The 19,391-nt window shown below is 36.2% G+C and overlaps 2 protein-coding genes across 9 annotated transcripts in view; one reads left to right on the top strand and one right to left on the bottom strand.

Annotated features, from left to right (window-relative positions):
- Window positions 1-925: 925 nt before the first annotated feature.
- Window positions 926-9,198, top strand: herpud2 (HERPUD family member 2). 2 transcript variants are annotated; one of them, XM_005796433.3, is made up of 9 exons: window positions 926-1,029; window positions 1,410-1,701; window positions 3,416-3,493; window positions 4,695-4,808; window positions 4,977-5,092; window positions 5,433-5,540; window positions 5,636-5,923; window positions 7,293-7,407; window positions 8,230-9,198. In XM_005796433.3, the coding sequence occupies exons 2-9, from the start codon at window positions 1,555-1,557 to the stop codon at window positions 8,395-8,397; spliced, it is 1,134 nt and encodes a 377-aa protein (XP_005796490.1). In that variant the 5' UTR covers window positions 926-1,029; window positions 1,410-1,554; the 3' UTR covers window positions 8,398-9,198. The 2 variants fall into 2 exon arrangements, with proteins under 2 accessions (XP_005796490.1, XP_005796491.1); XM_005796434.3 differs by having other exon boundaries at window positions 960-1,113.
- Window positions 9,199-12,109: 2,911 nt separating this feature from the next.
- Window positions 12,110-19,391, bottom strand: part of LOC102220667 (sodium bicarbonate cotransporter 3-like) — a 46,945-nt gene continuing 39,663 nt past the window's right edge. For 5 of the 7 annotated variants that reach the window (XM_023344508.1, XM_014474516.2, XM_023344507.1 and 2 more), the window contains 3 exons: window positions 18,977-19,083; window positions 17,547-17,663; window positions 12,110-14,852 (listed from right to left, as the gene is read on the bottom strand). In XM_023344508.1, the coding sequence (XP_023200276.1) occupies window positions 14,771-14,852; window positions 17,547-17,663; window positions 18,977-19,083 (306 nt within the window). In that variant the 3' untranslated portion in view covers window positions 12,110-14,770. Of the gene's footprint in view, window positions 14,853-15,538; window positions 15,683-17,546; window positions 17,664-18,976; window positions 19,084-19,391 lie in introns of all 7 variants that reach the window. The other 2 variants (XR_002753646.1, XM_023344509.1) reach the window with 2 other exon arrangements.

Here is a 19,391-nt window from a genome sequence, read left to right on the forward strand (position 1 = left end):
CTGAGCCATTAAATGAAAACTACAGACCACTGATGTACTGTGTTGCCCTTCACTTTGGCAATGTCTGTTTTAGCTGGTGCCATGTCACAGTGTTAACAGTATCCAGGTCAGGGCAATGTTTTCAAGGCAGGAAGTATACATCATGTGTTTATCTGAAGGAGAACAAGGACAAAGGCTTCATGTTGGAAATAATGCAAAATGATTTTCCAAACAACCCAGGAGTTCAGAGAAAACATAAAACAATTTGCACGCCTAAATCTTTTATTCTTCAATATGAATGAATTATAGCAAATCTGCAAAAATAGAGTGGGCTATGCAAAAATCCCTCCACTGGTATGTAAAAGACTAATTGCATTGCCAAACTCTGTAAAAGCTTGATTCCTTATTCCTTATTCCCTAAAAAATGTTTGAAAACTGCTGGGTTGTAGTAAACAATTTTCTCCAGTAGATGACAGTAATAAACAAAAATGACACAGCAAACAGGAATCAACACTGGTCATAATAATAATAATAATAATAATAATAATAATAATAATAATAATAATAATAATAATAATAATAATAATAATAATAATAATGGAGGAAAGCTGTCATGAACCTGTAAAGCAGTTTTTTCTTTTTACGTTTTATCTTTAGTGTTATATTGTTAAAATGTAAATTGTTTCATGTCAGCTTTTTAGAGTAAACTCCTGTTGTATTTCAAGTAATTCAGACTAAATGTATTTACTATTCCTATATCATTTGTTCCTATGTACTTTATTCAACTGTCCAACATTTGGGATCTGAGTCCTACATTTTTTATTTTTTATTTTTTACAGTACTGACAGTCCTGGTGATTACTTGCAAAGAGAAGTATTTTATTTTATTTTATTTTATTTTTTTTACTCAACCTTTCGTTTTCTAACCACTAAGTGGAGGTAGCGAGCTGACGTGTTGCTTATCTACTGCGAACACTACTCACGAAGAAGGGGAATAGCCGCTAGGCTGGGCTTTAACGATGAAACATTTCGGTCACTGGAGATAAACAAGGTCTGCAAACCAGCTTTGACTTCCTTTAGAGAGAACTTAGACACACAGCTGGGTCTTTTGAGCAGGTGCAGTTAACTAAAGAAGGTGACAGCTTATTGTCTTTGACATTATAGATGTGGTTGTAAGAAAAACGATTGAAGCTAATGTTAGCTTAGCTATCTGTTAAATACCTCTGACGGGGTTTAACGGTTGCTTTTGTCTTATATTATATCACGCTAAACACACCACGAATGTTTTCTCTATTCGTATTTATGAGCTCGTTATAAAGATTGAGTTGTCAGTGAATTGTTGCCACCCATGTAGTTTCGGTTGTCCTCATCATCATCGATTTTAAAAATAGTTTCTCTCTAACTTTGGTTTGTTTTTCCCCCCCTTCCCAGCTGTCGTTCATGTAAACAATATCAATTCTCTCGCCGTCGTTGTAAGAAACTTTCTACAATATTTTGGAGTGGGAACGGGAGACAGAAAGGCGAATCTCAGACATTTTTCTTTGGATAATTCATTGAAGACAAATGTTTTTGAGTCATGGATCAAGGTGTTGTGGACAGTCCTGTCATCCTCGTTATCAAGGCACCGAACCAGAAGTACGATGACCAGACAATCAACTGCTACCAGAACTGGACCGTGGAAAAGCTCAAAGCCCACTTGTCTGATGTGTACCCTAGTAAACCAGTAAGTTGCTTTTCTTATTAATACAACAATAACCAAAGATCATTCTTAAATAACAAAATTGTGTTTCATTTTTCCTGATCTTAATTCCTATTCCGTTGTTTAATCACCAGCTTTTTATATGATATGTTTTATTTAAGATATTGCTATAAAATCTGGTAATATTTTAATCTTTATTGAATTCTCAGTTAATAGAATTGTCATGGTACCTAATTAAACCAAGGGTTAAACTACAAGTCCTTTTTGCATATATAACTCACAATTTAAATGTCAGCTCTGCTGCAAAATGGCAAAACCCCCTGAAAATTACAACGCAAACAATAAATCTGACCATCAAAATTATACAAAGATATAAAAACTATAACGGTCCACTACAAAACATGACATGGTTAAAGAAAGCTTTTCATTTCAAAAATGTAACCTATATGGAGAACATTCAGCTCTGAAATAAAAAAACTTGGTTTGATTTTCATTATTCATTTAAGTCAGAAATTTATTTTAACATTATTGACAAATTTTTTTGGTGAATACTGGGCTTTTCACTGCAAAAGCATGTGATTTTTAGCATGTACAAACTTAACATCTTGGGAATAATAGTTTTAAAAAATCCTACTTATATTGAACCGTGAAGTTTTCACTATAGCAGTGAATGCAATAAAATAAAATGTAAAGATATTTTAGGATGTTTTACTTAACGGTTATAAGTTATGTAAGTTATAACTGTTATAACAGTTATAAGTTGTTTTTTTTTGGAGGACACACAACCAGGAGTGTAAGTACAAATTCCATGATTGGAGCAAAAACTTCAACCGCAGACTCCCTGATGGTAAAATATCTGCTTATGTAATTGTTAGACATCTGATGACATGTTTCTTGGCAGCTTAAGAGCCTTAGCCTAGCAGAATGTCAGAGATTCAGTTCCACCTCTTAAAATGTTTGGCGAGTTTAGTGTTTTTCTTATTTTTCTCCCACAAAACTCTCTCAACCCGATTTTACTTTGTGGATTCTGCTGAGATCCTGTCTTGATTCTTATCACTGTTAAAATATCATGTAGCATTGCACATCTCTGAACTAATCTGTGAAGTCAGCGAAATTGGGTTTCCAACGTTAAAAGAATTGCTGAAGAAATTTGACGTCAGAGCTCTCCAGTTTTTGGGTACCAGCGTTATTGCAGAGCTAATCTGATTTTATTCTCTTTGCTCTGTGCAGAGAACTCGCTCTGCTGCAATCTCATTTAAACACACTGGGACAAACTGCTAGCTTCTGCAGCAGCCTCACAGAGGACTGTACTTTGGTTTTGAGCCCTTTTTCTCACATTGTCTCTTTTATTTATATTTATTTATGGTATAGGTCATTATATATGTGAATACACACACAGTAAGTTTTTAAAGACAGATTGAATTCCTGAATGGAGGGAGAATGGATTTAGCTTTAATTAGGACACGCTCTGACCTTGTTGTATAATCTGCTAATTCCATTTAGAGCCACTTATCCGTATTACGGTTACTACGATCTCATTTTCATTACCTGCACCAGTTGCTTGGCCTTTGATGTTGTAATCATTCACATTTCTCTGACTTAAACTTACATTTCATTTGTTTTTGATGTTTTTTTAAACACGAGTAAAACTCCGTGCCCTACATTGTTCCAAAAATACATGTCATTAATTAAGCCACATCTCTCCATTGACCTCATTATCATTATTCTGTGTTTTTAGAGCTCCAAAGACCAGAGGCTGGTTTATTCTGGGAAACTGCTTCTGGATCACCTCACCTTAAAAGACGTCCTTCGGAAGGTAAGTTGCTGTAGGTGCTAGTAGTGATTTTAGGTTGCTTTAAAACAAAACTTTAGCTTCCATGACCTTTTTGTTTTTAAAGCATAACATGATTGGAAACCTCTGTACTACTCCTTCATGCTTTATAAAAGTGTAAAATTGTGGGTTTTATTATTATTATTTTTTTTTAGAAATTTTAGCTTGAAGTGCTACTAAGATTTTAAAAGCTGGATGTGTGCATGACATTGAAATCCATTAGTTTCATGTTTTCTCTTTTTATATTCCTACATTGATTTTTTCACCAATTACTCTTCTGCAATAAACATGTTTACGTTATCAAATATACAAAACAAAAGCAGAAAAAAGACTTAATATGCTGGGTAAACTAGTGTTTTTTGGTTTCTTGTATGTCTCACTTTTATTAATTAAATGAACTCTGAAACAACAGGAGTAAACTCCTAGAAAGCCAGAGCAATATTTAACCCAGCATAACTTACTTGCCTTTCTCGGAGCTTGAGGGGAGAGACACTTTCCTGAAAAACCTGCTGCTGTTTAAGTAGCTGGCCCATCAGTAGCAGCAGCACCATGTTCATTTTACAATGTTTTTCTTTCTGTTTTAAATTCCTGTAAAAGTTAGCTATGTTTGAGATAAACTTAAATAATAATACAATTAGAATATTCATCTTGGTAAGTCGGTTTACAGTTTGGTCTTTGTAGAACTAAAAGAAAACAAAAGGTTGCCTTCACTGGTCAAAGGTATTCATAGTTTCTTTCTGTCATTTCTGTTGGGTCATTAATAATAATGCCTGTTATTACCTGGGCCTTCTTGGTTTGTTTAAAGGCCTTTTAGACAACTTCAGATGTAAAAAGAACATCTAGGACTTTCTTTCTCTAATTTTGTGGCATTTAGCAAATAAAGGTAATGTTGGAAATCCTAACTTTTACTCTTTTCTTATCCAGTATTACAATTAAGCTCTTTTTAGATTTACTTGAGAACTTGTATTCAAATTTAAACTGTTGCTGTAAGTTCAGCGTTTGATTTCACATGTATTATATGAATATGAATCTTTTAGTCTGTTATAAGTTGTCAGACCATACGTTAAAAAGTTTGGTTTCGCAGTGCTTTGAAGTGGTCAGTGTGGGTAAAAGTACATGTGTAAAGTTGTAGAGAACATGCAACACTTTGACTGTGTGAGGTAATGAGCTGCACTCGCCTCCGCAGCAGGATGAGTACCATATGCTCCATCTGGTGTGTGCCTCCAGAACCCCTCCCAGCTCCCCGAAGCCGCCCCGCAGCCGCGGTAACAAGCCTCAGGAGAGCGCCGCCGGTCCCACGGTGGGTCATCCGCGTCCCTCTCACATCTTTCAAATAATTTCATCATCATCTCACTTCCTTTCATCATGCACCTCTCTGCTGTAATCCACATTTCCCTGAGGGTTACAAACTGCCATGTGCTTTTATTTCATGCCTACCACTAATATTCAGCCAATTTTCTGGTTGCAGGTCTCTCAGAGTTCTAATAGTGCTGGTCAGGAGGCTGCAGGAGAGAGCAGCGATTGGCTGAGACAGCAGGCTGGAGCCTTCCCCTACCACCACATGTATTCACAATTTATGCATAGGTAAGCTTTTTGACTAGTTTAACTTTTACAGTGCTGCAGAGCGAGGGAAGAGGAGGTGATTTAGTACTGCAGATGAAGACTTGACATTTTAAAGTGTCAAATAACGTTAGTTTTTATCTTTAAAACTCCTGATTTAATTTAGGCTGCTGCAATTTGCCAGCATAATTGATGGCAGCATCTATAATAATACATAACCTAGTTTGCTATTTAACTAAAACCAAGTTCTGATCTCTCTCAAGCATTGCTGTTTTATTTTTTTCTCTAGTTTCAACAATCAGTCTGTTATGAAATGAAAAAGTCGTGCTTTTGCTGAAAGTCTTGTTTTCTGTTTTCTTTCCAGCTGGAATCATCAAATGACAACAGCCCCCATAAACACGCCCTCCTACTACGCCCCCATGACTTTGATGTGGTGGCAGCAGCTGTATGCAAGACAGTACTACATGCACTAGTAAGGCCCACTTTGTTGTAGTCATTTTATTTCCATCTGAGCCTTTCTGTTAGCAGAAATCGTTCACACTCTTCCTCATCTCTCCTCTCCTGTAGCCATTTACTGGCTGCTTCGTCTCACCTCCTCCGACCCGACCAGCCCTCCGCTCAGTCCAGCCAGTCCGACCCTCTGAGCCAACGACCGCAGGCGGGTCGCCACGGAAACCCGGAAGTCCAGATGAACGCTCAGGGAGGGGAAATCCTGAACGAGGAGGAGCTCAACAGGGATTGGCTGGACTGGGTCTACACGTTTTCTCGCGCTGCCATCTTGCTCAGTATAGTCTACTTCTATTCCTCCTTCAGCCGTTTTGTCATGGTGATGATGGCCATGCTGGTGCTCTATCTGTGAGTGAAGCATTGTTTTGTCCGCTTGTGCCAACAAGCGCATATTTCCTTAAAGTATCGTCTCAATTGCTTCCGGTTCCCACAGTGAGAGATCGTCTCTCCACTTGATGATGCTGAAATTAAAGCTTCCTTTAAAATATTTCCCACATGAGTTTATTAAAAGCAGTGAATGTAATTCGGGGTTTTTCATTACAGAACTCCTCTGCATTTTTCCTATAAAACTTCTAGAGGATATCAGTTTTTTTGCTGTCTATTTTAAGAGAAAAACTCACTGTGAATGTTTGGTAGATATGTATACAGTGAAACACGGAACAGCAGAAACTAGAAACTTGGAGGAAGAAATGACCCAAGAAGGGAATGAGTGAAAGAAAGTCAAGAAAAAAATGAGGACAATGGAAATTAAAGCTGTACTTAATAATTATAGTAATTATCTTTATTTAACCAGGCTTGTCCCATTGAGATAAAAATATTTCTTTATAAGAGAAACCTTGAAGAATACAGAACATAAAAAAACAGTTACAACACAATAACCATAAAACATACAATGTAATGGGATCTATCATGGTCTGGAATACATTCAAAGATACCAGTGATCTAAATTTAAGCTTTAACATCTAAAGAAAGTTAGAAAAAAGACATGCAAAAGAATAGAAAAAGGAAGGACAAAGATGGAAAGAGGGGGACAGAAGAGAAGAAGAATAGAGTACTCAAAGAAAGAGAAGAAAGGACATGGAATGGAGGTAGGACACAAGGATGGAAAAATAAATATTGGGAAAATGAGGAGGAAGGAGATGAGAAGAAACGGAGGCAGGGATGAAGGAGTGGAAGGTAGGATAGAGGGGAAAAGGCAAAGAGATGGAAATCACAAGGAAGAGAGGAAGAACATGAGGAAGGAAGGAAAGAAAGGACACAATTACTAATAAGTGAGGAAGAATGAGGCAGGAAGGAAAGGAACAAGGAAGAAAGGACAAGACAAATCAAGTAACGTTGGAAGGACACATTTAGATGAGCAAGTGGGGAGTAAAGTCTGAAATACATTTTTTTTTTTCATTCTTTTCGTATTTTCTTTTTCCATACTCATTCAGACCTGGAAAATACTTGAATCAAATTGCAGACTGCGTGGGAACCCTGTCATTACGGAGTTCTGTGTTCTCAGTAGTGAGATCAGAGTTAAACAGACTGCTGCTGGCTTTCAGAATATTTTTGTCTTATAGCAGCCATGAATTCAAGCTACCACATATTTGACCTTATTTTGACATAGTAAGAAGTTACACTGTCATATACAAATTCTTGCTTTATTATAAATGAAGATTTGACTGCTGATATTTGGGATCAGAGCAGATAAGATTTTGATGTTTTCTCCCTGCAGCCACCAGGCCGGCTGGTTTCCCTTCAACCTGGAAAACGAGCTGCAGCTCCCGGGAGACCGGCCCAATCAGGAAGAAATGGAGGCAGAACTACAAAACCAGGATTTACAAGAAGCGGTAAAGTGTCTTTCTCATCTGTCACCTGAAACTTTGGAGTTTAGAAGTTGCAACAGTTTGGGAGTTTCAGTTTTGTTCATTGAATATCTTGTTTTCTTCCAAAACCAACCTAACTGATGAGTAGTATGTGTACATTTTGTCACATTGCAGCCACAAACATTCTCTGTGATCTGTGGCTTTGTATTCTAACACATTTTACTTCTATAACTTTTAGGGGTATCAGAGTGAAGGGAGTTTATTAACTATTATTTTACTAATCAATTATGCAATCAATTATTCTGACAATCGAATAAAAAAAATGGGCACATTCTGCATATTTTTCACTTAACTACTTAAGCCTTCCTTATCCAATATTAGAACTACATTAAATATGTTTAGGTAAACATATTTACTGACAAAATCTTATCTTAATTACAAAATGTACAATAAATATATGTATTTGTTGAACAATAAAGGGCATTTATTGTACATTTCAGCCTTAATTGCTGTTCTTTATATGTTGCTTTTTTCATTTAATGGCCATTTTCTGAGTCTGTACTCTTCATTTAGTGATCAATTACTAAATTAGTTGACTATTATTTGAATAATGAAATGATTAATCGCATTATTGATTTAATCTGTAGTGAAATGGAAAGTGTGGCGTCCTTTTCTTCCACTTTAATCGGGCTTTGATAGTTATTGCTACAGATGGCATGAAGAATACCTTACCTAAGCTTTCAAGTTCAAGCTCATATTTCACACAAGTCAGCCTCAAGTGCAAACCCCTGGCATGAACCATATCTCACTGGGCTCCACTAATCTGACTCTGATTTATCTGCGCAGGACGGAGTGAACGATGACGCCTCAGACGACGACGGGGAGAGCGGAGAGGAAGGAGCGGAGGATCCTAACAGCGCCCCTAACGCCGGCTTCTTGTCCTCCACATGGTCCTTCATCATTACGTTCTTCATGTCGCTAATCCCCGAAGGGCCACAGAACGTTGCTAACTGAACGTCAAGCACCGCATGAGGAAATGGAGGGTCTTCCTTGTTGAGGGAAACTGATTCCATCATGGTGCAGTGTTGTAGGTTCCCCGGTTGTCTGCTGTCTGAGCTTAAATGACAAACCCACTTAAAACAAAAAGAGAGAAAGTTGTCAATGTTTTCGTCCTAAGAGAGGCCAAAAAATTGTAAGCATCAAATTAAGCGGATGGTGGTTTACCTGCTGTGTTCAGATTTATCCAGGCAAATATATGTGTTCACAGCACTACACACCCCGATCAGAAGCAGCAATTTTTTGTTTAAGTAGTTTTTTTTAAAGCTGCTTAATTGTGGAAATGGTGGTTGTAGTGAAAGAAGGCAGTTGAAAATGGTCACTTTAGTACAGAAGTTTAATTTCTGTGATGGATTATGGGTAATGTAGTATCTGTTGTATATTGACAGAGAGAAGAGAGTTTGGTCGGAAAGTTTAAGAAATGTCGGAGAAAATTTGTAATGTTCAGAGATGTGTGATTGCTGGCTTCTGGTTTATTTCTTTACAAAGTTGACTTTAAAACAATGTAAAAAAAAAAACAAACAAACAAACAATAAAGTTGTATCTTTAATGGGTAGCAAAATATCAGGGTTTTTTTTCAATCACTGCCAAATGCAAAATTAATTTTTTGAAAAAAGCTGTTGATGTTACTACTAACTTGTCAACTAAGAATTATATTCCTGTTTACTAAGACTACACCTGGTGTAATGTTGTCTTGTGATTTAATGGGTATGCTTCATTTTCTCCCAGTTGTCACTAAATAGGCAACATGTCAACACACTGACTGGCTGGTTTTTTGTTCTGACCCTAAAGTGAGGAGCATAAAGTCATCAAATGCTGTTTTTTTTTATATATGTAAATTTGATTCGACAACTAATGAAAATCCTAAATTCAGTTTCTCAGAAAAATAAAATATAATCAAAAATAACTTTTAACGCTGCTTAGTGTCTAGCCCCAGTAGTCATTGGGCAACAGGTGGAGAACATCATGGAAAGTACAAACAATCATATGCACACCCATTTATATAAGAGCAATTTAGAGTAACAAAAAATAGAAATCCAGCACTCCATTATCTTTATTCTTTCTTTAATATGGACAAGCTGGATGCATTTGGCTTGAGGGAGAACTTGGTGAGAACAAGTAAAGGATCGTGGAAAACTTTCAAACAGCTGCCCCACTATGCTGCCCTCCAAATGAAATGTAAAGTTAATATTTATTTGAAAAGAGGACGTTAAACCACTGAGCCCAGTCCACTGTCTCCTTAGTCCAAATGTGAACCTTTTCAGCCTGTCCTAGTCAAAGTACATGTGCTGAGGTTTAATGCACTGACATTACTGCAGTCCACCATGTCTTACTCTTTAATGGGCTTTGCTTTTTTCTACAGTGTGCTGTTACCAATATTACTTGTGCAACTTTTTCCTCTCACTCACCTTTCAATTAATATTCATAAACACAGAACTCTGTGAACTCAGCTGCTTTACCACTACTGTTTAGTACCTTGTACCCTCAGGCTTCAACATGACTGTGTGTTAAAAAGGGTTTTGTTGATCTTATTTACTATTCAAATTGTCTTAGACTCTGGATGTTAGTAATTGTCATTAACTAAGACATAGTTATTAAAATAGCCATAAATCAGCTCTAGAAAATACACAATTTCAGTGCATTAAAGTTTTTTGAATTGCATTAATTGAATTCAGTTTATTTATAAAGTGCAAATTTACAGCACATCATTACATTCAAATGAGCCTAAAAATCTTTCTATTTAAGGAACTAAGATGAATTGCCCTGTATGACATTCTATTGTCACCTGCATAAATAATATTTCCCTAATTGGTATAATCAACCAATGATTATATCAATGTGTTCAACTTCTATTCTGAAGCTGCAGAAAATTCTAGTTATTTATTTCTCTTTTGTAACACGTCAAACTGTGTCCTTCACATTTCTCAGAATTTCAAGTTTTCAGCTGAAAAAGCAGAGAAGGTCTGACTTAATTTCCTCCAGCATTTACAGGTACAGCATGACCTGATGTTCATTATTAAACATGTTACTGAAGGATAATAACAGTTAATCACCTTTTACTATCACGGTAGATTAAGAGTCAGATGGAAAATTATTCAAATTTCTTGAACCAAGAAATTCACTGTACCTGTAACACCTGACCAAGTGTTGACTGACTGGGTCAAAACAAAAACACACAAAGGTTGGGCTTAATAGCTTAGGATGATATTATCCCAAATAAAAGGATCGGATCAAATACACAGTAATTAAGTATGACTTAATTACTGTGTATTTAAGTCATACACAGAAGATACATTATTCCAGGAATTATAACTGGTTGAATGGGAAATTGTATCTGTGCTCGTCTGCAGTCGTGTGTAACGTGTGTCGCTGCTGCCCCCTATTGCATTTGCTCTGAAATAACTTCTGTTTATTAAAATGTCAGCTAGAGCTCAGGTTGGAAACCATTTGTTAAAAAAGACCAAACTGTAACATGATCTCTGATACTAAGTCTACTAAGAAATAATAATACACATGGATTAACTTTGTACATGTATATATAATGAGAAACGTTCAAATAATTTTCAAATGTAATTATTACCATATTAACATTGTCGCAGTTGCCTGTCATGAAAACATAAGTGCCTTCAGATATGAAGTTTTATTGAAAATACATGGAAATAAAGACCAATAAGCTAACCACCTTTAACAGTAATGCCCTTTGCACAGCTTTAAAACGTTCCTTCAGTATGCTGAGGCGGGAACACTTAGGTTCAATTACAGACTTTGGGCTGTTTAGGCTCCATGATGCTTTACTTTTTCAGTCATTCTGCTGTAGATTTTGTGATGGTTTGGACAAAGCCACAGCTGTTAGATCAATGATCTCACATTTGGTTATAGAACATACTTCATTCATAGAGGAGTAACAAGAAGAATCTGCAAAATAAGCTCAAATCTGGTCTCAAAAGGAGATTTTTCCAAATCTTATTTTTTTTGTTCATTTAGATGCAACTTTTCAAATTTAGGTTGTACTGCCATATTTGCTTTTAATGGATTTCAAACAAACCTGCATGGGTTTAGTCAACACGTTGGAAATGCATCATTGCTGACATTAAAAAACTGGAAGGATACATGTGTGCTTATACCCTGTGCTTGGATTTATCCAAACATGTCACAGTAGATCACGTTTAAACCCTAAACATGATAAATTCAAGTCCCATCATGTTGGTCATTTTGCCCTTGGACCAGTTCATGGCCTTGCAGTTTCTTGGGATGGAGGAGCAGAAGGTGGTGACAAGATTTTTGAGGAAAGAAAATTTTATCTGCCAGGCAAGATTTATTTATTTATTTTCTTTACCATCAATGTGTCAATTCACACCCACTTTGAAAACCAACTGTCAATTTAAATTTTTTTTAAATTTTCACAAAAATATTTAATTATTTTAGGGATGATAATGTGTCAGTGTTTTTGACTCAAACAGATTGGAACCAAAATAAAGGAGAATTGAATGGATAAAAAGTGACATTGTAACAAATAATCCATGGTTTCTGAGTACTCTGCTGCTGTGATTTCAGATTTCACAACTCCCACAAAAATCGTTCAAAAACCTTTTTCCTAACTACAACTAACTCGCCTCATTTAGGATTTGACAGCAGCTAGCATGCAGGATTAAAGAAAGACAGAAAGAAATCCCCAAGAGTTCATTTTATTGCTTTGCAACAATCAACCATGACAGAAGAAGTCAACAAACATAATAACTGATGATCTGTACATCAGTAGAAATACAGTTTTACTAAGTGATTTCGGTGGCTAGACATCACTTTCCATAGGAGACTTTTCATTCAGATTCATACATTCTGATTAGCGAACCTGTGAAAATAGAGTCTTTCATAATTTACACAATCTATATAATTCTGAAAGTACTCGACAGGTCTAATTTTCTGCAAAATAATTAAATATACACATTTATATTTGACACTGACACCACGATAATTAACATTCACTGATTATGTAAATAAACTTTAGTTTCATATTCTTAAGTTTTGTTTTGTTCTTTTTGGTGGTGAGCACGTACTAGAGCTGTGACACAGAAACACATCATTTAGTTACATTTTAAATGGAAAACAGACAGAAGTCCATGTTTTTGGGAAAGACGTGGAAGAACACGACAGACACAGCGGTGTGATGGAGGTAACGGCCCCTTTCTGGAATCTGTGCGCCATCACATCAACCAGTACACAGCGCTTGCACACTAAGAGCATCAACAAGGCACCATAAACAGTCGTTTGCAGAGTCGCTACACACAGAGCCCATGAAACAGACGCACAAAATGTTGCAGGAAAATATTCTTGGGCAGAATATTTGAGGAGTCCGGGACTCCAAACGTTGATTGGTAGAGAATATTTATTGCTAAAACAGGACTGCACTTTTTCAAAAAAAAAAAAAAAAAAAAAAATTAAATAAATAAAATAAAATAGAAATAAAATCACGTTCCTACAATACCAGTTTTTACATGTACAGTAAAATATTTTGCATAAAACCATTTTAAACGCTAGACATTTCATATAACACACGGTTGATATTCACAATAATACAGACAGTATAAAAACAAGTGCAACTATAACTGCGGTCCACGAATACTCTGTTCTTTATTTTGCACCTTGACAGATTTTATTACTTATTAAAATATTTATGATGCCAGCGATGACAGAAAAAAACCCTAAAAATAAACAGAGACAAAGCAGTTATCACTGCCTTGTGACAAAAAAGAGACTAAAATCCTTTACCAATCTCAAATTGTAGTTGTACATCTCTAAAAAATTATATGAAAGGAAGTTAAACAAAGTTTACAGTCAAAGTGCTTCCTGTACAGTACAGACTGTATATGGCCTCTTTTCTACAATAATACAGATGAAGAGTACAGCACACAAAGAGATAAAATACTAACATCCACTACGCTCTGTGAGCTGAACAGTGAAAACAACTGACCAACTTCAGAGCAGCAATATCAAACACTGCATGTCCCCATGGAGACAAGAGAGATGGTTTATGAGTAAATCCAAAGGTCTTACAGTGTAAAGTCATGGTGCAATAGAAGTCTAATTATCTTTAGGATGAATTGAAAGGACAGCACCTTAATGCTGTTGTTAAGAGACGCACTGGTCAGAATTTTGTGGTCGGTTTCTGATCTCTGACCTGCTGAAGCTGATTTGAGCAGATTCCACTTTTGTTTAAAGAACTGATATAAGAAGATATAATAACTGCAATGAGAGAGGAGTCCCTGTAAAACAAGATCACAGAGTTGATATTTTAAACTGTTGTTAGATTATTAGCCAAAGTTAGCATGGCTAGCATCACTAAAACAGCGATCTCCTGTGTGTTTTCTATGTTACTTCCAGATACATCATATTTCATGACAGTCAGATGCTGTTAACACAAAAAGGGTAACACAGACCACCATTGCTGTACTTTGTTCAACTTTCTTGCTATATGCTGAAAGTCTTGCTCTTTCTCGTAGCTGGAATTAGCCACAGAAATGACTAGGCATGTGGTAAAATAAAATATTTAAAATAGAGGTTGAAAACTTAAGGAAAAAACAGCTTTACGTGGCTCCAATACATTCCACCTTTCTGTTATCTGATGAAAGTCTTGTTCTCTCATGGCAGCTCAGAATGATCAGCCAACATATCTCTGTAGATGGAATAGCTTCCTTATGAAAAGTGTTTTAAGCTTTTTGTTGTTCTTTTCTAAAGAGAAGCCATAGTGTTTACATACTCACTAAGTCTTTTTATCTTTTTATCAATCTTTTAATAGTTCACTAACTATTAAAAGATTAGAATTTAGAGTGTCTGACTCGCCGGTCCCTATTTAGGGTTGATTGAGCTGAAAATTACCTGATTGTGGTACATGGTACATCTCTGTTTGTTAAATAAACATTGGAGCTGTTCTTCCATAAAAATATATGAGGTAAAACAAAACCTGTACAGTTCTGTCACTGGGTTAAGTTTACACCAAACAACGAATGATATAAAATTGTCAAATCTTGACTAAAAAAATGGCCTTCCTTTGGCATCTGCGGTTCAAATAGTTGAGAAGAACTGGCGAGTTTTAGAGAATCCCTAAAGGGTGAACGTCATAATTTCTTGATATTTCTTCTAGATGTTTGATATGATGTGCACCGTGGCACATTTGATGAACATGTAGGACTCTCAGCATTTGTGGGAGCTTGTCTGTTTCCCCGCAGTTGGGCTGTGCTGCTCCAGTTCAGTTTTGCTCTTTGCCCTGATGACGAGGCACCGTCTTAGCAGGAAAGTGTTGAGGGCTCAGGAGAAGAAGGTGAGCCTTCCTTTATCACAAGAAGGTTTCTGTAGTGGAGCCCTCTCCTGGTGAATCTGGGCTGACATCAACTCTTACACAGGCCACCTTCTCTTGGCTGTTCAGAGGCGAAGAAAGAAGAACAGGATGAGCACTTGCATAGATTTGTGTTGTTAAAGGCAGTTACTAAGTGTCTCAATTACCAGTAATGCTACTTCAAGGATAGTAGTACCATAGTACCATGTAAGACAGCAGCTTCCAGTTCCAGAGTTCTGGCTAAACAAAGTCCCAGAAGGTCTGAGGTGTTTTACTGCATATGAGTGGTCTAATTTAAATTCATACAAGTGCTAAAACGGTGCAGATTTATACTGAAACCGTAAGTTTCAAGTCCTTCCATAACAACAGACTGGAAACCACTTACTTACAGTTAAAATTAAGTTTTCTTAGTGACAGAAATGTGTTTGGTGGTTTCAAAAAATTCTATTACACACCGAGGATTGACTAATGAGTAGTTTCAGTAGTTCCAAAAAAATCCACCAAATTCCTGTGAAAAGTCAACACTTAGAGTGTTGACGTTTCTTTTTGTTTGCATCTGTAATCTACTGGGACAAGCTGCAGATAGACTTCTGGGCCAAACCCCAACCAGATGGGTCCCATTTAAAACTCTTTAGTGCTTAGGTGCTGATCTTAAGCACCACAGGCTCTCACTGGAGTTACTCTTAAAAGATGTTTACATTTCTCTCTCTCTGTTAATGACAAAATAATTTTACAAATTTGCAAATATTCAAAAGGAAGATTCCTCACCAGTAGCCTTGCAAGTAGTTAGAACTTCCTGCAGATTTTAGGTCTCATGTGCTGTCCTTGCAACAAGGCTTTTATCCAAAATTCTTCACTGTACTGTCTCTGCAAATGCTCTCAAATCCACCTGCTACCAATGTTGAACAAGCTCTGGACAGGAAGTAACAACTGTTTAAGATGACATACCCCTCAACAGGACATAATGCTGGCCCTTGCTGGGCACTCTTAAAGCCAGTACAGTTTTCTTTACTATTAAACATCTCACCTCGAGTTTTTCAGCGATCCAGAAAACCTTTTCTTTGAGTAAAATATCATTAGCAGCTGTTTCTTGCATTTACCTACACACTTTTCACAAGAATACAACAACTTCCAGCACATCTGTTCTTTTGTACAGCAATCAGAGTTGCTGTGCTACTAACTGGGTTGTGCTGAAGAGACGTTACCTTGAAATTTGGTGTCATTGGAGAAATTAGGTGAAACTACTTGGCGTTTGAAATAATGCACAATAATAAAAGCAATTTTAAAACAGAATATGAAGAAAACATTTCTGTCAAGGTCAAAACTTGTGGCCATAACAGTAGATGACACATTACACATTTATATCGGTGAACTTAGAGACCTGAGACTGTAACAACTACGCCTTTCCTATTTTGAAATAGAAAACGGTTTAACATTTTCATAGACGATTAATTTATTTGTTGATATACATATAAAACAACTAAACAATATTTCTTAGATTTTTTATATAATTTTTAAAGACATGATCACAAAGCATTCTAATATGTTTCAGTTTAAATAACAGTGGAACATCTCCCAATTCTTCTGGGGATCTAAACCTTTTCAGTATTTTCTGTCTGTTCAATGCTTTTATTCTTTATTTATGGTGACTATGTTTATGACTCTGTTTAACTGTAGTTCTGAAAAAATTCAAAGTCAATTGTAAAAGTTGTCCCATTTTAATAGTCTGCGAAGTTAAACTTTCAAGACTCTACACACCCATGTTAAAATCCAGGTATTTGTGATTAAAAATATAAAACTAAGATGAATAATTTAAAAAATTCCCCACATTTATATGGATTTATAAGAATAAAAAATCTCTTAGAAGGAAAAGAAAACTAAACACAAAAGCAACAATAACCCAACTTTATGTTAATATTTACCCATAATACCTTGCAAAACTGTCTATCAGAAATCTATTAGATGTCTCTTATTCACAACCTTCTTTGTGTGACTCCTTACTCTTGGATTTAGCTTTGGATTCAGGGAAAGTCAGTCCAAAACTTGAATTTTCCTTTCAACTGTGATGCTGAATATTCCCTTTTCACCTTCCTAGTAAACAGCTGAGGTGTTTAGGTTCATAATTTCAATCATATTGGCAAAACCTCCAGCTCCACCTGAAGAAAGGTAATTCAGGTCATAATATTGGAACTATTTTCCTGTGGAAACGGTTTTCTTCTGGGATCGTTTTAAGTCAAATCCACATTGGAAATGTCTCCCTGTAGCATATGTTAGCCACATGTAGATGTTTTGCTTTCTCTGTTTGACAGCATCACTTCGTAAGACAGAAAACGCAGTATTAACGTCACCTGCAGAACAAAACCAGTTTCACAAAAGTTCATATAGCTGCTTCTGTGCTGATATCAATCTCTTCTTGTTTTTGAAACCTCACTGTTGTCTAGACCTGGAGAAAACATATAACTATTGGAATAAGACTGTTATACGGAATTGCTTGGAATGCAGTATTCATATTTCAAATGTCATCAGGACATATTTTTGTGAGGAATTAATGTTACAACAAAGGTGAACATTTTTTCATTTTGTTTGTATAATGAACCCTGACATGTTAGCAGGGGTCTGTACAGTTTTGAGACTCAGATTAGGTTTGCTTGTCTCCGTGTCAACATTATGATCTGACAGAGTCATAAACATGCTTCGGTAAAGTAGTCTCCAAAACAAACTAATCTCATCGCACTGATGGGAGGCTCTGGAAAACTGCAGGAGATGACATAGCTACCTTCCTGAACGCCTCACAGGTTGGACACAGAACTCTGCACTCGAGTTCACTGCTTTCCACACTGCGGTTTGGACCATTTCATCAGAGATATTTACAACCAAGGCGTCAGAATCAGAACTACATGCCAAAATGCAAACATAAAACACAAAGAGAAAGACAGGCATGTGGACATTTGAGTCAGTGGGAAAGGATGAGAGCAGAACAGTTCAAACACGCAGACACAAGCACAGAAATTATGGGTTTAGAAAACAAACTGCAGCACAGGAAGACGGATCACAACCAGAACAGTCCAGATTAACACACAGAAAGAAATGTTTGCATTTTAAGCAAGAACTATTTGTTTAACAGCTATTGGTTTTTAGATTCCTAAAGTAAGCAAAAGTTAAATCTTTTGAAAACAAAACATTTCAACGGAAACTATTTAACCTTCAAAAAAAAAAAGGCATCTTTTTTTTTTTTTTTTAAGATTAATAGTAATATAGTGACATTTGTGCCATGCCAGTATGGATAACCAGAGTTAATATGAAGCCATGTGGCTCAGATGTTTTGCATCAGACACTCAGCCCTGCTACCTGTTCTTGGATTGGAGGCTTTCGGTCACTACTCCTATTCTGTATGATCTGTTTGAGATGGACATAATTACACACAGCTCTACAAAAGGCCATTTCAAGTCGTACAGGACAACATGATGAAACAGCAAACCGATTCTTCTGGGAAACAACATTCTGTTGGGATCAATTAAGCATTTTTAAATTTGATTTTTAGTTCTACATTCTGATCAATGAGCCCAAATCCTGTTTATTTTTATTATTGTGTAAGTTTGGCCTGAAGACATTAGGTTAAAACTGACTGATATTTGAAATTATGGATAATTCCACGCATATTGACAAAACAAAAGAATAAAATTGCACTAATACACCATCATATTTCTTTACTGAAGATATGTTTCTAAATGCATGTTTGCGCCAAATATATATCTAGGAACAGTGGCTCAAAAGTTGAAGTTTAGTTTTATCGAATCATAACAGATTCGTCCTCTAGGTGTAGATTTTTTCTGAACTTCTCTTTATCTTTCTTAAGTCAAAAGGATTCTGTCAGAAGCGGAACAGGAAGTTATTGTCAGAAGTTCTTCATGGATTCTGTTGGAATCATGGCAGCCTCAATGACGAGTTTATGTTTTGTGTTTTCAATCATTTTCTCCCCAATGTGTTATTTTTTTTAATTGTACAGTATCTATGCCACATAACAGGTGAAAAAACATTTTTGAACAATTTATTGCATTTTCATCTTTTTAACATTACAAAATCCAGGCTTTTTGACAGCAGTGTGAACATTTGTTTGATCCACTGTAAGTAGATCACAATAACATTAATGTCGTAACGTAAAGCATTTAATTACGAGCAGGACTATTTAGGGACGGCAAGGCTCACCTTCCTGAGAACGCGTTCACTGGGATGTTCAGCCGGTTTGAGCCTTCAAAGCGAACCTTCATCTTCCGCTCTTCTTCTTCTTCCTCTTCCAGTCGAGATTCTTCCTCCTTAAGCAAACAGTGTTATAACCATTCATTTCAAAACAATCATTGCCAGGATTTGCTGTTTTACTTCTTAAAGTGACAACAATTTCCTGCTTTGAGATTCATTTTATTTACTTTTGATTTTAAGCATTTAAAAAGTCTAGGTATAACACTGATTCCAAGGCCATTATTAGGCTTATTTGGATAACAATAAAAATCTGAAAATAAAGTTGCATAATCTAAATGGTTGGATTTGTTGCTGAGTAGTTAAGTATTTCATAGCAACACAAAATGCGTAGTCTGATCCATTTGCAAAATCTGTCTTTATATAT

Source organism: Xiphophorus maculatus, chromosome 13 (genome assembly GCF_002775205.1).
Source record: "Xiphophorus maculatus strain JP 163 A chromosome 13, X_maculatus-5.0-male, whole genome shotgun sequence".
Taxonomy (NCBI): domain Eukaryota; kingdom Metazoa; phylum Chordata; class Actinopteri; order Cyprinodontiformes; family Poeciliidae; genus Xiphophorus; species Xiphophorus maculatus.

Excerpts from the sequence above, each read along its gene's own strand:
- herpud2 (XM_005796433.3), top strand. The coding sequence starts at position 1,555 with ATGGATCAAGGTGTTGTGGACAGTCCTGTCATCCTCGTTATCAAGGCA. Across the intron at positions 5,093-5,432 it reads TATTCACAATTTATGCATAG|CTGGAATCATCAAATGACAA; the intron begins GTAAGCTTTTTG and ends TTTTCTTTCCAG. Across the intron at positions 5,924-7,292 it reads GCCATGCTGGTGCTCTATCT|CCACCAGGCCGGCTGGTTTC; the intron begins GTGAGTGAAGCA and ends TTCTCCCTGCAG.